Here is an 18,750-nt window from a genome sequence, read left to right as displayed (position 1 = left end):
AGTTATTTTTTCACCTTTTAGGGAAAAATTGCCTTAAGGCCAATTGGTTATATGGTGAAAACGCTTGTGGCAAAACTACCTATGGCAAAGATGCTTACCAAGAAAATACTGGACATGTCAATTTATATGACAGATCTAAAGTAGTCAAACTCCTAGAAAGCGGGAAGTAGAATGGTGGTTGCCAGGCGCTGGAAACAGTGGAAAGTAAGGGGGTTGTTCAAAGGGTATCAGCTTTCAGTAGGCAAGATGAAAAAATTCTAGAGATCTGCTGTACAACAGTTTGTGCTTATTGTTAACAATACTGTTATTGTGCACTTAAAAACTGGTAAGAGGGGAGATCTTACATGCTTTTTCACCACAATAAGAAAGAAAATATATGGTGGGTAGGACACACTTGGGAAAAAGGGATTAAGAAAGAGAAAAACAATCCCTACTTATTCAACTTCTAAATTTGAGGACAAAGAAGAAAAGAAGCTGAAAACACAGTGTTTTCTCAACTGGGTTCCCTAGAACGTTATTCCCAAGAGATGGTACATTTTAGAAGAGTTCCATGATCGAAAAATTTGTGAAAAACTACGTATTGTTTCCTGGAATCTTCACAACGAGTGGTATATACAAGATTCTAAGAAGTCCTAGAATATACCAGCCTATTTAACTTTCTTCTAGAAAGCATTTCCAAACACATTTGACTCAGGAAAATATATATATATATTTTTTGTAAAATAGATATTAAAATCAAAAGGGACTCATGTTTCACAGAGAATATAGGGAATGGTGGTTTAGGGGAACTTATTTTAGGGACAGATTCCTAGGCAGGCCAGATCTGCCTACAGAGAGCTCCTTCTGTTTCAAAAACTGAGATAACCAACCAGTGTTACCCCTGTCTTGCCTGAAATATTTAACCCATTTTATCATGTGAAATTTCAGTTAGATTGTCTAATGAGTATCTTCCAGAAGAGTTCACATATTATTCATGGTTTCGTGTATATCAGTGTGTTCTCAGTACCACTAAATACTGACAGGGTGCTTTAAGTTTTTAAAATTGTTTTCATGAAAACACACACACACACACACACACTTATCCTTCCTTCAAGTTATATAGTAAGTGGTATAGTGAGGACTAAATTCCAGATTGGCTGATTCTAGCCTAGTATCCTTTCTATTAGTAAGAAGGCCTCTGTGGGTTGAGTTGGCAGACTTTAACCTATGTCTACTGCATGATGCATTTCAAGTTATAAACATCTAACTTACAAATTTCTAGAAGACAAATGACTGAGTTGTGGTAAATAATAGTTGGGGAGAGACCACCAGATTTTTAAAAACAATTTTCTTTAATGTTTGTTTATTTTTGAGAGAGAGAGAAAGAGAGACAGAGCACGAGTTGGGGAGGGACAGAAAGAGAGGGAGACACAGAATCCAAAGCAGGCTCCAGGCTCTGAGCCATCAGCACAGAGCCTGATGCGGGGCTTGAACTCACAAACTGCGAGATCATGACCTGAGCTGGAGTCAGATGCTTAACCGACTGGGCCACCCAGGCGCCCCAAGACCATCAGATTTTTAAAAAGAAATTGTTCATATCGATCAAATATGCTTTTGTTAGGCTAGAGATTCGACTGATTTTATCCTTATAAACTTTCTCAGGACCACACAGAGTAGACAGGATAGAGAAACGGCCATATTAGAAGGATTACCTATTTTTTAATGATCTCATTTTTTCACACTACAAAAACATTTCATATGTGAGTGACCTAGCCTTGAGTTATAAGGAAAACTGGATTTACCAGAGCTTTCATATCTTAAGTGTTCATCTGGCGTGACTTCTAAAAATACCATTAAAACAGACAGAATGAGTACAGGTGCCCTCTTCTGCCCTTATTGTACTTAAATACTTTAAACTGTTCCAGTTTTTCACAGAAGCACTGTTCGTGGATTATAAGCAAAATTTAATCCTAACCTTCTACTCAACTTGAGGTTCGAAATCTTTTCATTATCAGAGAAAAGATACTGGTTAAAAAAAACCCCACTTCTTTCTGGACTGAAGAAAAAAAAAAACCTTAAATCCTTTACATGGAAAATGCATTTAGATGTTTACATCTATAAAAGGGACTTAAGAGACTCTATGTGTGTCTTGACTAATATCCAACCAACATGTTGGCAGACTGGCAGCTAATTTTTTTTTTTTTTTAGTGTCAACTTCAACTATTTCACTGTCTCTATATTAAAGATTCTTAGTGGAACTAAGTAGGTGCTTTAAAACTAAAAAAAAAAAAAAAAAAAAAAAAAAGATAGAGAGTCAAGAATTAGCCTTGGACGTATGATTAGGCAGCCGCACAATTTGAATAGGCCAGGCTCAGTAATGATACAAATCAACATCAGTGCCACCAAATAACTTTCCAGAGTGCTTCTTTCACCTGACACTGTTTAACTGCATGATAAACTGTAAGACAGGCTGGTGTTCTTACTACCACTGGAAAATAAAATCAATAAAATCAAGCTTCTACAAGGTGGTAAATTGCCCAAAGCCACGTGGTGACTGGGAGAGGAGCTAGGAGTATAGACTCTGACCTTACAGTTGCCAAGCCACAACACTTTTTTACTATCCCCATGGTTCTCTGGGTGGCAAGGACACGGCTGGGCATGGGGTTTACCCCTCTAAGGTGCTGATGGTCGTACACCATAAATGCCCCACTCTATTAGTGCTCCAGGGACCTGTTACCCGGGAGAGGGCGTCACATGCCTCGTGTGTGCCAAGGCAGAGACATCAGGAGCTGCTGTGCTGGGCATCACGTAACTTTAATATTGTCAACACGGGGACAAATTACCAACTGGCTGATAACTGGTGAATATTATCCATAGCATATGCATAATGTAACCTTTAAAGGTTTACATTTAAAATTTTAAATTTTTTTTAATGTTTATTTATTTGAGAGAGAGAGAGAGGAAAGAGAGAGAGCAAGTGCACAAGTGGGGGAGGGGCAGAGAGAGAGGGAGAAAGAGACAATCCCAAGCAGGTTCCATACTGTCAGTGAAGAGCCTGACATGGGGCCTGAACCCACGAACTGTGAGAACACGACCTGAGCCGAAATTAAGAATTGGGCACTTAACTGAGCCACCCAGGGACCCCTAACCTTTAAAGGATTTATTTCAAGATACTAACAATGTTTCATTAGAAGTAAAAACTAAGGCATAAAATTATATTTGTGTCACTTAAAATTATTATTTTTATTTTTTGTATCTATTTGTATATTTTATTTTTTCCTTTTTAAAAATTTAAATTCAAGTTAGTTAATATACAGTGTTATCTTGGCTGTAGGAGTAGAACCCAGCAATTCATCTCTTACATATGGCACCCAGTGCTCATTCTGAAAAGTGCCCTCCTTAATGCCCATTTAGATTTTCCTCACCCTTTGTGTCACTTATAATAATAATGTTCCCATAGTAAGGGTCATGATGACATTTAAAACGCCAAACATCTCCACCAAATGCTATAATCCAGTGCAGCTGCCCTGGTTCCTGCTCACTGGAAAAAGGTATCATATGAAGACAACATAAAAGTGAAAAGCAAAAGCAAAAGAACTGCAAAAAGGCACAGAGCATTTTCCAGCTCATTTTGCTAACATTAAAAAGCGTCCAACTTCGGCTCAGGTCATGATCTCACAGTCCACGAGTTCAAGCCCCACATCAGGCTCTGTGCTGACAGCTCAGAGCCTGGAGCCTGCTTCAGATTCTGTGTCTCCTTCTCTCTCTGCCCCTTCCCTGCTCACGCGTGTGCGCTTTCTCTCTTTCTCTGTCTCAAAAGTAAAATAAACATCTAAAAATGTTTTAAAAATGGCTTACAGATATATTAGAAAATCTTGATAATGAACTCCAGATGCGCCCTGTTCTGTGTAAAATATGTTCACCTGGGAAGTTACATGAACTGTTGAAACATATATAAAACCCACAAAAGGACCTGTGATCTAACTCAGGGGTTCCGAGTCTAAGGTCTGTGGAAAAAGGACTTCATGGAAGAAATGGGTATGAAGAGACATTAGACCCTGGGTGGGCAGCAAGGTTCAGGGAGGGACCCCCATGAGCAGAGGCACCTCTGCCCTTAACGGACAGGTATGTTGAGAGTCTCCGAGCCTCTCTTAGATTCTCCTTTGTTGCAAAGTAAAGGGGTTGGACCACATCATGTCTAAGGTTAAGTCCAGCTTTAATGTCAAAATATAAATTTATTATACAAGTGAGTGTTCTTAATGAAGTAGGAAAAGAAAGCCATGCAAAAGTGCCCTTTTGTGGGTAGCTGGATATACCAAAGGTTGCTGTCTAAGGGCTTCCTACCTGGGCTACCTCTCAGGTGACATTCATTCAACAACTTATTCATTCATCTAAAAACAATTAATTAATGTGTGTCCACTATGTGTCAAGTATTAAGTAGCTAACATGAAAGACACACAGTCACTGCCCTCATGAGTTCTACAGTTTAATAGGATAGAAGGACATTAAACGAAACGATATTTCATCACAGAGGTATTTAAGGCCACAAAGGAATGGTAGACGGTATCATGACAATGATCAAACAATGAGCTTACAAAGAGATGTAAGCTCCACTGAAGAAAAGATTCCTAAAAATATTACAATTCAGCTGAGACCCGAAGGAAAAATGGATATTAGGCAGGGAGAAAAAAAAAGTATGTATAAATGACCTTAAAAAAGAGAGAAAAAGGCCTTGACTGCCTCAAGACAAGGAAGAGAGCGCTACGGCAAAAGAAGTATGTAGTGCATGAAGGGTCATGTAGGCAATATGAATTAAGGATTTTGACCTTTATCCCAATGGCAATAGAACATAACCAAGTGGTTTAAAGGAAGGGAAGACATGATTCACATTACGAGTTTAAAAGAGGCTGTTGGCTCAGTCAGTAGAACATGAGACTCTTGATCTCAGGGTCATGAGTTCGAGCCCCACGTTGGACGTGGAGCCTATTTAAAAAAAAAAAAAAATACAGCAAGTAAACAAATAAATAATCACACTGGTTTTTATGTAAAGAATGAACTGAAGATTGGCTATGCAAAGTGGGGAGACAGTGGGGAAGCTCCCCTAGATGTCCAGGTGAGAGATGAGAGTGACTCATCCAGTACCCTTGACAGCCTTCCATGGTCGCTTCCAGTCCTTGTTCTCCCATATATCATCCCGATTTATCCTACACTCACTGAGTGCCACCCGTGTGCCAAGCATTCCCATTCAGACCTCTGGGCACAGGCTGCAGTCAAGATCCTGGCAGCTCTGGAAGGGAGCACCATTAGCAGACCCTTCCACCTCTCTGAGTCCTCCCACTGCCAGCCATACCACGGCAAGAAGTTTGTTGAAACGCAGATTTACCAGCCAACTCAGTAAGTCACATATTCTTGGAGGACTCTAATTATAGCTGCAGCCTGGGTCACAAGTTTGCCTCAACAGCCGGGCCTATCTCGTTCCTGTGACTTCACAGAGTACAGACTAAATAAGGAGGATCTCCTCCATATAATAAATAAATAGGATACATGCAGTGTCTCCGCCCCCTTCCCCACTGGGGGTTACTGTGCAATTGATCCTCGTACTGCGGGCTTGAAGGCTGTTCGGTTCAATACCTCTTCCTGTGTTCTAAATCTTACTGTGGTGATGGCTGCACAACTATGTAAACATGCTACAAATTATTTAACTATACATTTTATTTTAAAAAGTCTTTTTTTTTTCAGTTTTTTTGAGAGAGAGAGAGAGAGAGAGAGAGAGAGAGAGAGAGAGAGAACACGCAAGCAGGGAAAAGGCAGAGAGAGAGAGTGGGAGAGAGAGAAAATCCCAAGCAGGCTCCGCATCACCAGTCCAGAGCCTGAAGTGGGGCTCCAACCCACAAACCGCAAGGGTGCGACCAGAGCTGAAGTCAGAGGTTCAACTGACTAAGCCACCCAGGTGCACCTAACTGTACAATTTAAATTGGTGATTTGTATGGCATGTGAATTATATCTACGTAAAGCTGCTACCAAAACAAAACCCCAAACTGCCACCTCTTCCTTAAAAAGTGAGGGCATTCTGGGTGAGTGAAACGATGGGAGAGGGAGAAAAGTGCCAAAGTACAGGACTGACAGATCCCACAGATGTTGCATACTGACATATTTTATTTTACGATAAGCAAGCCAAAAGGTCACTAAGACTGTGAGAAGAAATCAAATCTATAAAGGTTGTATTTTCCCCATGAGCCACTCCATCTAAAAACTTAGCCAAAGTGCAGCAATAACAACAACAACAATAGATACATAAATGGTTAAATTCTCAAAAGAGAGGTCTTTTTGGAGAAAAGTTGGCTGGATACAAAAGAGGTAAAGGAAATACACCAAATTCTTCTTCGTGTGCCTCCCACAGTTTACCTAGGGAAGGTGCAACCTGCGAGCACACCTTAGACAGTCCCAGAACTTCCCAAGTTGCTGGCACTGCTGCTCTGCAGGCGGCCCTCTCCCACTCTCCACACGGGCCCAAAAATGAAGGGGTTAGAGCCTGCAAACAGCAAGCAAGTGGTCCTTAAATGCTATCTATAGGGGCACTTTGGTGGCTCAGACGGTTAAGCGTCTGACTCTTGATTTCAGCTCAGGTTGTGATCTCACGATTCATGAGATTGAGCCCCATGTCGGGCTCTGCGCTGACAGCATGGAGCCTGCTTGGGATTCTCTCTCCTCCCATCTCTCTGCCCCTCCCCTGCTTGTTCTCCCCCTCTCTCAAAATAAATAAACATTGGGGCGCCTGGGTGGCTCAGTTGGTTGAGCGTCCGACTTCGGCTCAGGTCACGATCTCGCGGTCCGTGAGTTCGAGCCCCGCGTCGGGCTCTGGGCTGATGGCTCAGAGCCTGGGGCCTGCTTCCGATTCTGTGTCTCCCTCTCTCTCTGCCCCTCCCCCATTCATGCTCTGTCTCTCTCTGTCTCAAAAATAAATAAACGTTTAAAAAATAAAAAAATAAATAAGTAAATAAACATTAAAAAAATGTTATCTATAGGTTGATGTTTTTTTTTTTTTAATTCACTGAGGCATTATATCTGCATTCATAATGATACCGACAGCAAATGAAGTTCCTGTGACCAGAAAGGTAATAAAGGTTGATGCTATTTAAGATAGTCAAGTCTTGGTTTAAAGGCAACTCTAGGCTAATATAAGAAAGAAGGAGAATAAGGCTATAGCATTTTGGAATTTGCAATATCAAGGAAAAGGGATTATGGGCACAGAAAGATACATTTTCCTGACTTTTAGGACAGCAAATTTCAAAACCTTAGCTATTGCCAAAAACCTACAGGGGTTATTCAGGAAAGAAGGTTGTGCCTAATAAATTTTCTGCAGACAATGAAGAACAGAGCCACTGAGAAATAAAAAGAGCATTACCCAAGGAAATACTGATGTAGTTATATATAATGGGAGATCTCTGGAAAGCTCAAACTTAAGCTTTAAGAGAAAGATAAAGAAAAATAAAACTAGGGATGAACTTTAAAAAGCATCTAAGAAGGGTGCAGTTAACAGAGGCTCAAAATGCCAGAGTCAAAAAAAATAAGGTATTGTTGGCTAGTTCAAAGTAAGAAGGAAACAAGAGGACAGAGTAACAATTTGGGGGAAGGGAGTGGAATGTTCACAGAACAGTGAAAAAGGAACCTATTTCAGCACGGAAGCTGGCTTACGTCTCTAAGATAAAGAAAATGGTCTCCATATTGGTCAAAGCAAACAAAGGACGTGAAGAGGGGGCCAGGAGCCAGAGAAGAGGGACTGGGCCACTTTGAATGACTTGCAATTTTCTCACTTAGATGACTCGCATCCCGGGGCACTGAAGGAACTGACAGGATGTGGATGGAGGTGGCATTCTTGTGACGACAGCAGCAGTCCCACCGTACATATGTATGATGTGTTACATTGTATATATTGCTTTCTGTCCACTCTCTCTTCTGGGCTTCTCACAGGGCTGTTACTACTGCCTTATACACCAAAGCTCAGCATTTAAGTAATGTGCCCACAATCACATAGCCCCCTGGGAATGAGACCAGACATAAACCCAGCCAGTGCTCTTTACACTAACCAGTGGTCTTTTCGTTACATCTTCAGCAGAGCAACTGATAAAATTCAAGCCACATGATTTTAACAACATCAGTATTGAGTGCATTTGTAGCAAGATGAATACTGTTAACCATCAAGTGCTAGTTACTAAATATCTATCCAAATGTCATACAGCTCTGGCTGATGTTCAATCCTCAAATCCCATTTAGTCTTCAGACCATCCCCAGGAGGGAGTTACGGATAAGGGCCCAAGGCTCCTGGCACTAAGTAACTTACTTGGGGTCATCAGTGACTAGTGCAGCAGAAATTTAAAAGTATTGAAATCTATTCTAGCTCCAAACTCCACACTCTTCCCATTACAATTAACTGCTACTCTAAATGGTTATCAAGGACTACTTTACGATATGGAAGGTACGGATAACTCAAATGCAGTGGGAAGAAAATAGTCAATGGCTTTCTCAAGTCCTCGGGAGTTTGATACATTCTCATAAGCATGGCCCATCATCATGCTCACAAAACCAAAGCCACTTCTCTTTTAGCCTGGTTCTATGTCTTGTGGGAAGACGTGCTAAAGGGCTGAGTATAGCAGAAGGGGAAGGGGGTGTCAATAGAACAAACAGTATCTGAATTTACTGTGATTTTAAAAGAGGCTCGGAGATGCCATGTTTCCGGGGGCAAGTGTACTTCCCTCTGGTAAGGAGTAGGTTAGAGGTTAGCCTGGGGGCAAAGGGAAGATAGAAGCATTGGGAATGGAGGCTTCTTTTCTCTTTTAATTTTTAATTTAATATTTATTATTTTTGAGAGAGAGAGACAGGGCATGAGCGGGGGAGGGGGAGAGAGAGAGAGAGAGAGAGAGAGAGAGAGAGAGAGAGGAGACACAGAATCCGAAGCAGGCTCCAGGCTCTGAGCTGTCAGCACAGAGGCCGATGCAAGGCTCAAACTCACAAGTTGTAAGATGATGACCTGAGCCGAAGTCAGATACTTAACCAACTGAGCCACCCAGGCACCCTAGGAAATGGAGGCTTCTTTATCTTTTCTAGTACCTACCTCCTGTCTAGTCACTAGTTCTGGCTTCACAGGGGGAAAAGCATACAGATGAGAATCTAAGGCTCTTCAGGTTAAGTTTATTGCCTGGGGTCACCAGTGACAGGTGCAATAGCAGTCTAAATGTAATAGAATCTGGTGTTTTCAGACTCACAAAAGTACAGGCACAAGCAGGTTCACTGGCACCAGCAGCAGTACTTAAGAAAAACCTCCAAGTATAGCCATTCGTCAATTTAACAAAGGTTTATCGAGCACCTACTACCGTAGCTGTACATCAAGCAATGGGTAAGCACCGGAAATGGAGCAGAGAGAGAGACAGACACCAACAGCCTATCTTCGTGGAGCTGACAGTCTGAGGGGGATTACTGCTCTAAAAGGGGAAGCTCAGAACGCTGTGGGTGCCTGAAAGCTAGGAATGGAGTTGGATCTTTATCACACCTCGGAGTCTCCATTAATTCAAAGAATTTCAAAATTCTGAAAAAAGAGTTCTTTTATTTAGTTTAATTACAAAAACAAACAAACCACCACCACTTACTTTTCAGGAGCCCAATAATGTAGCAACTAATTATTTTAGGCACTGGCTTTTCTAATTTGATCAGGTAAACGTCTTAATAAAAATATAACTTGCTGAATATTTAAAAATCCATCACCAACTGAAACTCCCACCTTCCAAGAAATTTAAGTTTGCTACACAAAATTAGTCAAAAGTTGACCACAGAGAGTACAGGTGGAACTTCATAGTAGGATATATTTATACTACTTTAATTTATTCCAGTCCAACGTATGCCCCAAGAACATCCTTTGCTGGAAGCTGTTAACAGCCACAGTACAACTGCACAGGGAGGTGTTCAAGACTTGAACTAGTCTACTTGCTCTATTCCTTCATTAATACAGGTGTCAGATGATCTCCTGCTACCTTCTATTCCCCCAAACTTCCAAAGAGTGGCAGAGCTGGGATCTAAGGGATTTAAACCTACGTCTGTCCACAAAACCAACTGAGCACACCAACCCCCTACAACTCTATTGCATGTCCCCTCTTTACATCAGAGGTAGCAAATCAGAGGTTACATCAGAGGTACCTGCCTAATGGCCAGGCAGGTAACACCATGGTGCAAAAGGGCAGGTAATGCATATGCATATACCATACGAGTAGGACTACAGGCAATTGGAGAGGGGACTGGAAAGGGTAGCAGCTATTTTGTTCTAATGATTGCTATCATGTGTGGTCTTGCAATTTTAAGAGAAACCAGAATTTCAAAATTTTATGTACACTCCTGAACATTAACATTAAACGTTAGTCCAAACTTATTTGAGAGCACCAGCTCGCAACCTTTGTTAACGCACCGTTGGCATCATCTTTTGAACAGTACCAGTTTGGCATGCTAAATTCTGCAGGGTTATTTTCATAAGCTTAACATCACCCTGGGGATGGGTGAGGCAGAAGGTTCATTAACGCCTTAAATTTCATGGGTACTCTCTTTTTCAGGCAGTCTAGAGGGAGGGACTCGTGGACTCATACCGCGGAAGGTAGAGCTGCTCACTTTTGATCACAAGGTGATTTTCTCCCCAGGGGCCCAGAAAACAAACTGCATTTCTTCCCCCTAGCAATTATAGCCTAAGCAGTTGCTTACCCGTTTGTCAATGTCATTGTGTTGGAGCTGCACAAAGCGAGCGCTGATGGCTGCAATGTAACTCTGCTGATTGGAGAACGCCACGCGGCCAGCACCTTTGGGGTACTTCAGCTCTGGGTCCGTATCGATGCCAGCATAGCAGACACCACCATACAAACGGTCCATGATCATTGCCAATTCAACTGCAAGAAAATAAACACAATTTGGTATGAATGTTTAGAAGGCACTTTTGCCCAGGAGAAGGAAGAACTGTTTAAGGGTCATGCAGTATAATTAATAAAAGGAAAACCCATGTTAAGTATCATGAAGAGTGTCCACATCAGTCTTAACAAACTCAGGCAGGGGAGATCCTCATATTTACAAATAAAATGAAAAAAAAAAAAATTACGAATTCACACAACACACACACACAAATTTACATAATCGGAACTTCAGCAAAAGTATAAAAGGAATCATCTATCAGCAATCCTCCTGTTCCACTTTCTGTTTAGTCCACTGGAGTGGGCCCTGGGTAGGCAAAGCATTTCAAATGATGCCCTACCAAGTTAATTATAAACAGCCCTATTTACTGACCTCTAAGACTAAAAGCAATTACTAAAGTCACACTGCTATATTAAGATTAAGCTATAGAAAGAATTAACTCCTCTCTTTAATTAAAGGCAATATATTTATAACCTTTAGGTAAATCTCTACAATTAAAAAAATATTTTTTTAGTATATTCTATCCCAATTGCGAAATCTCCACACTAGCCTCTCACACTGAATTCTAAATAATAATAATAGTAATAATTATAATAGCAACAATGAACATTTATTGAGCACTTACAATGTATCAGGAAACACTAAGCTGCCTTAAAGGCAGTAAAAACATACCCTTCCTGTACTCGGCTATGAATCCAGAGGTCTGGTCTGCACTCCTTGCCACATTTCTTCTAAATATACCTTTATATTGGTATATTTACAAAACACCTATACAGAAGGCATTTGAAAATTGGACCATTCCAAAGGTCTGATATTCTAAAATTATCCTCATGTCAAGGAGAGACATGTAGCAGTTACTTACCTGGATCCAAATTTCCTGAAGGTAACTGTTTACTTGATACTGGATGGCACTTCCTCCACGTATGAACATTCCTTTCAGGCTACTCATATGACTTAAGTCCAAAAGACTTATCCCTACCCCTGGGGAACGACCCAAGAACCCACTTTCCTCAAACACCTAGATACGGTATTTAGAAAGGAGAAGACAGGGTAGGTGGATGATGGCCTGGGTCATAGCCAGTGTGCAAAGACCATCACATCACATAACAGACTTCCACAGGAATCAGTGTTTGTGGGGAAGGAAAGCAACACAACCCCCTGAGGTACAGGAGGAACTCTGCAGCAGCTACAAGGGCTGGAGAGTCAAATAGCATAAGAACCCCACCAGACTTCTATGAACAGAGGGAAAGCCAGGCACTACTGGTTCCTGAAGTATGAGACCGCTGAACTGGTAAGAAAAGATATGTTGCCATGACAGAAAGGCTGTCTTTCTAGTGAACTTTTTCAAGATTTCTCTCCATAATGCTGGTGATTGTTTTCTAAGTACTGTTCTTAAGAAGAATGATCTGCAACCAACAGATTTTGGAATTTTCAGAAGGTGAGAAAATAAGCAGGCAATCACTAAGCCTAAGAATAAGTGGTATTAAAGATAGAACCAAAAGCTATCCCAATTATCCCATTATGATCAGAATTACTGAGTCATATCAACCAAAGAACATGCTGATTAGAGCCCAAGTAGACTGTGATTGCAGTCGTGGGGCAGGATCCAGGAATCACATTCATTCAAGCAATGCAAGAAGAATCATGCACATACCCTGAATATCAGAGTTCAGTAAGTCCTCATACTTCAGCCCCAAAACCTCTGATGGCTTGAGGACTTCCTCACATGGCTAATGTTACTTCAGGAACAGAGACTAAGACACTGAGGTAGAAATAATTAATTGCAGTCATGAATCAATTTCCCTTATTGGTCAAGGGGCTTAATAAAATAAGCAACCTCAGGAAGTGGAAATTAAACGCTAATTTTCCAAAGACCTAGCTTCCCCTGGAATGGAATAAGAGAGCAAGCACTCCCTCAGCCTGTGAACAGCCAGGAGAAGAATGTCCGCAAGGAAGTGAATGCCACTTGTCTTCCACCCTTAGAAAGGACTCATGAAAGCAACTGATTTCGAGAGAAGGTATACTGCCTGAAAGCTTGAAGCCCCAGCTAAGGAGAAGAGTTACTATAACCATAGGCTCTTTTACAGCGCAGTGGTCTCCAAAGGAATTTTAGGGATCCTCGGACATCAGAGAAGGTGCTTCCACAGCACGAACATTCTATTACTTGGTGAATCTAGCTGCTGGAAAATCATCTTCACATGCCAAAGATTAGGTCGTGACTGATATTGCTGGCAGTTAAGTACTTTTGATATAAAGCAAAAACCCTCACTCATTCTTTTATGAAAGCTAATTATAAATAAATCCTTTCTACTTGTACACTTTTATACAGTCATTTTCTTGGCCACTAAAATTGGCAGACGTTTAAGGCAATGAAATCTCACTCAAGTGAAGGACAACTTGTTGAGAAGCTACAAGAAATCAAGGTGACTAAAGAGTTGTTTTGGGAAAGAGTTTGAAGATTTCCCATCCCTCTTTCTACCCTAATCTCTGTTTTAACTACAGAAGGTCTAATACTGTGATCACCCTTGAAGAAAAGTAAATAACAGTCAAACAACTGCTGTTTATATTTAATCCTTTACTCAGTCAGCTACTCTTCACTACAAGCACACTTGCTGCAGGCTAAACTCATGCTGGGTTCTAACACCAGATTGGTGTCATTTAAGTACTAAACAGAGTTTCTAATTATTGAGAAAAGTAGCCGTGCTTGGTAAAAACAGCATTATAAAAAAGAGAGAGACCAATTTAATTCATCCACTACACAGGTGACTAACAGAAACACAGAACAAGACTTTCTTAAGTCCTATAAATTTCTAATCTAAAACATTTTTTTATATAGAACATAAAATTCAACTACAGACGTCAAAATTTAAAACTATGTTTAGAGATTAGCTTTATTTATTTGTTTGTTTGTTTATTTATAAATGTTTATTTTGAGAGAGAGAGAGAGAGAGAGAGAGGAAGCACATGCACATGTGCACAAACAAGCAAGGAAAAGGGAGGGACAGAGAGAGAGGGAGAGAGAGAATCTTAAGCAGGCTCTGCACTGTTAGTACAAAGCATGACATGGGGCTCAATCCCATGACTGCAAGATCATGACCTGAGCCGAAATCAAGAGTCAAAGGCTTAACTGACTGAGCCACCCAGGCACCCCAAGAGACTAGGTATTAAAGGATTCTTTAAAATGAGTGTCACCAGTTAATACAGGAAAGTTAATATAAATTCCCTTCTTCTGATGTGGGTGAAGCTGAGCCATGAGGAGGACTACCACTCTGACTACTTAGGAAGAAGAGAGAAAAACAGAAGAAAAGCAGGATCTGGCAGAAGTCAACTAAAACCTTCATGGGGTTATCCATATCTTGTGATCTCAACCCTGCTCATGAAATGTAGTTTTGATCAAGGATGTGTCTTATTGGAAAAATGCAGCCAACTCTACTAAGCCCATGACAACGAATCCTCATTCTAAACCATCCTCTGTAGAAGGCAGACAGCTCCCAGGCACATTCCTAACATTTGACCTGAGGAAGATGAGGCTACCAGAGCAGGGAATAGAGGTGGAGGTTGGAATTCAGACAGATGGAAGTGACAGCAGGCATCCAGAGTCCATGTGGAAGTCAGGAATCTTCAGACAACTTTTTATTTTTCCCTTCCTATCCAAACAGTATTCACAGGATCTGTCTGGTCACCACAGGGGTGGGGAATCAGCAGGTCTGGTAGCCATATCCAATGGCATTTTGTACTTTCGATGAGACACTTTGTGCTCCTGACAATTCAAGTCATCTCAGGAATGGTAACAACAAAACTACTATAACTCTGATCTATAGATTGGCTCTTGAGATGAACTTCACTATGTCACAGCCAGAGAGGGAAACAAGAATATTGCAGTTGTGTGTAGCATACAGAAATCTAAGAATTCCTCTGGGTTGTGGAGACTGTGCCTCTGAAATTGAATCTAAACCCCACTTATGGTTCCTTGGATTTTTTTTTTTTTTAGTGTTTATTTATTTGTGAGAGAGACAGAGTGTGAGCGGGGGAGGGGCAGAGAGAAAGAGAGACACACACAGACAGACAGACAGACAGACAGAATCCAAAGCAGGCTCCAGGCTCTGAGCTGTCAGCACAGAACCTGATGCGGGGCTCGAACTCACAAACCGTGAGATCATGACCTGAGCCAAAGTAAGACGCTTAACTGACTGAGCCACCCAGGCACCCCTGTTCCTTGGATTTGCTTCTGAATCTTCACAGAGATCTGAAAGGGACTTTAGCTCACCAGAGAGAAAATCATGATGACTCCCTCATCCTACCCCACACCAGGGTCCTGTTCCTATCATTTAACTAGATTTCAAAGCCAGCCATAGGCAATGCCTAAGTCTGAGATACTATGAGAACCAAATGGGGTAGAGCAGGAATGAGAATCCCCAAGGGAAATATCAACACATTCATCTTTCCAGATTCTAAACTGTGAATCTAGAAGCCATGCTTCTTCTCTGTGGAAATAAGTACAAAGCAAACAGGAAAGAGGCATAAGGCACCTTGGGATGACAAAGAGATCTGGACTTCTGAAAGAAAGCAAGATTCAACTAGAAGCTGGACTGTCTAGGTTTTCTACCATAGCCGAATTGGTTAGCAAGGCAGTTCACACATTTTAAATGGTGAAAATATGCTCATAAACTTCCACTAAGAATATTTTCAAATAACTGTATGAACAACCAACTAAGTCGGAGGGAATGAGCACCAAACTTGATTAAATCAGACTGGTATCCAGTTGACTGTTAATACTGTTACTGAGACAACATCTCAGATCTCAGCTTGATAAAGCAGCTTCCTTCTGTACAAAGAGCTCCAAACTTGGAAGTCTGGAGACCTGAGTTTAAATCGTGGCATTTCTACTTATTGTGGCCTCGGCCAATCGCCCCCCTTTGAACTCTGCTTCCTTATCTCTAAAATGAAAAGTCCACCACTTACAACGTTATCATGACGATTAAACATACATGAGAGCTCTGAACACACTGCTGAGCACAGAGTGGTGCTCTAATGTTTAGTTTTGCCCAGGGGGTGTTTTTCTCCCTACTCATAAATCTTTGCTTAATATTAACTTGGCCTGGTTTCTGCTCCAGAAGCACCAGTTCCTCCCAGTCTTACTTTGGCTGTACGCTAATGTTATTCAACCTGCCAATGATATGGCAATGTTTGACACCAGCTGTGGGTAAGGGTTTGAGGGGGAGAACGACTAGCATTAGAAAATCCTTAACCCTAAAGGCAATCCAATTAATCAAGTCAGTGTGCCAAATCTGGAGTTTATCTGGGACAACTCATACTGAACTTGGGACTTGTTCCCACTGAGAAACCTGGCTTTACCACTTCACAGAACAGTAACAACAAAAAAGGATATGGTTCCAATACTATTTCCTAAATCACAAATCAGGATGTGATTCCTAATACATGTGAACTACCAGAATGTTTGTACAGAATGTCTAAAATAAGTGCTCTTAGAAAAATTCAGGATGCTCGCTAAATGTATGTCATATGTCACTGAATATTTACCTCAAATTTTTTGTATTGTTTTGTTTTCCTCCCAGAAAAGTCATCCTCACAGTACAGGTGGTGGGGTGGGGGTGGGGGCGGGGTGGGGGGAGATGGAGAAGGGAACTTCAGGGTCCATTACAGAATATTAGTAGAGGAGAAAAAGACAGGAAAGAATTATCAGAACAATAGGAAAGACAGGAGACCCAAAGATGATGAGTAATTGGCAGGCTCCAGGGACTCACGTGAGCAATCTCTCAAGACTGATCTGTTCTGCAGGACCTGATCAGATAAACTGTCAGAAGGAAGTCATGATGTGGAAGATCAGCTCACATGTCCCTAATGAGAGAGGAAGTCTGAGGGTGTTCCAAGCCTTATTAAAGTTAGAAGTGGATGGGTCCCAAAGCTTGATCACCGAGGCAATCTTCATATTAGATATCTAAGCCAAGAATCTGGGGTCATAAACTCATGTTTCTAAACTGGGGGTGTGTACAGGGACCAGAAGCTTCATTCTCCACCTTTTCCTGATGGCCTATTCATAATCCCCAAGCCTGGCACTTATTTCCTCTCAGAGGAAAATAGGTCCTAATGCCACAGGGATATACAACAGGGCTATTTCTGTGTTGAGATTCAGGAAGATGTGCTGTTCACATTACTTGAATGAAGACTGGTAACATGCTCTTGTACTTTCAGGTGGAAGCAGGTAGAGAACCAGACAGGCCACCCCTTTCCTGGCACTGACTCTGAAGAATATGCAGACCGTAGCCACATGACGGCATGGCGAGTCTACCTATAGCCTTTCCAAGGATGGGGGTGGGAAGTGGTGGGGAGTGGAAGGAGAACAAGACCTGAGAAACACCAAGAGACTTAAGGCAAACCGTCTTTGGCTTGCCACTGTCACTGACAAGAGGGATGGAAGGGAGGGACAAAGAGAGTAGGAATGTGTATTATTTAACCTAGAGCAACTACCAATCAAGCAATCTAACTGGGTAAACTCATCTAGATTTTCCATGGATATTTCCCCATTTTCAGGGTTAAATTTTCTAGACCTATGATTTTTTCCCCCTCCCAACATGAAATTTAAAAAGGAAGGCTTATCAAAAAGACTGGAAGGATCTACTGATACTCAGCCAGGGCAATACTGCTTAAAATAGGTTGCCTTAATTCTTTAGGAGGGTTTGTGTGTTTCTGTTTGGTAGGATAAGGACTTTATTTAGAATAACTTATTAGGAATAATAGTCCCTGTCTTACAATGGTAAGATATCAAAGAGAAAAAGCCTCACAAAATTCAAAGGAATAACTGTAGTTATTACATTTTATTCATTATAACATGTTAAAGGACAATTTTTGGCCCCAGGTAAGGTGAAAATCGATCTGGATACCTAAAAATCTCACGTGTTGAATACTATCAACTATGTCTAGTCCAGGATCACCTTGTATATAGTGCCTGAGATAGCTTTAAGACTTTTCAGAATTCTATGACCACAATACTCCCTTAGAAGTAACAATAAATGTCCTAAAATACTTAAAAACCAAATTTGAGATCCAGTGTGTTAAAAAGCACAATTTAGTATCCAATTACTTCTGGATACTACTATTAATACATTTCTTGTTTTCTTCTTTTCTGAAATCTTTGACTCTCTGTAGACGATGACCTATTTAACACGACAGTGGGATGTTCATTCAGTTTGGCATGACGCATACTTGCTCTGTGCCAGTAACACGTGGATGCTCAATAAATGTTTATTGTTCAAGTGAACTGCATTGTATTCAACTCAAGACTGCCTAGCAAAGTCAAAATGAATTCCTTTAAAAATAGTCCTCTATTCCAAGGCACACACCAGTCCACAAAGCTCAGTGTGTTCCAAAGAAACCCAATTCTATGCACATGGATAAAAGCTGCAGATGTTAACTCTTTTTGTTTAGATTACATAGATTCCAATCTCAAAGTCTTAGATAGACAGTGAAATTCTAAGATGCTAATACAGATTGCTTAGCCATCTAGAAACTAGCTACTCTTATGGGAGGTGTTGACATAGGGGAACATTTTCATTAGATCAAGTGAATGCAGACATTATCCACAAAACTGCAAAAAAAAAAAAACAACACCAATTTTACAACAAAAAATTTAGCTTAGCTCAAAAAAGAAAGAGTACCTCAAGACTTACAGCAGGTAGGGCAGGGAACATAAAATCCCATTTCTGACTAAACAACTAAATATAATTCTTATCTAGTCCTAGGACTTGCAGCATCTTGTGAATAATAATGAAAATGGTGAATAATAAAAAAAGGAATTTAGCTTATACACTA

The 18,750-nt window shown here is 40.9% G+C and overlaps 1 protein-coding gene across 9 annotated transcripts in view; it reads right to left on the bottom strand.

Annotated features, from left to right (window-relative positions):
- The window catches only part of CPEB3 (cytoplasmic polyadenylation element binding protein 3), a 189,843-nt gene that overhangs the window by 13,713 nt on the left and 157,380 nt on the right, over nucleotides 1-18,750 (bottom strand). For all 9 annotated transcript variants that reach the window (XM_060642033.3, XM_060642027.3, XM_060642029.3 and 6 more), the window contains one exon: nucleotides 10,720-10,901. In XM_060642033.3, coding sequence (XP_060498016.1) covers nucleotides 10,720-10,901 — 182 coding nt within the window. The remainder of the gene's footprint in view (nucleotides 1-10,719; nucleotides 10,902-18,750) is intronic.

The sequence above is a fragment of the Panthera onca genome, chromosome D2 (assembly GCF_046562875.1).
Source record: "Panthera onca isolate mPanOnc1 chromosome D2, mPanOnc1 haplotype 2, whole genome shotgun sequence".
NCBI lineage: Eukaryota > Metazoa > Chordata > Mammalia > Carnivora > Felidae > Panthera > Panthera onca.
This window is presented reverse-complemented; position numbering and strand designations above follow the sequence as displayed.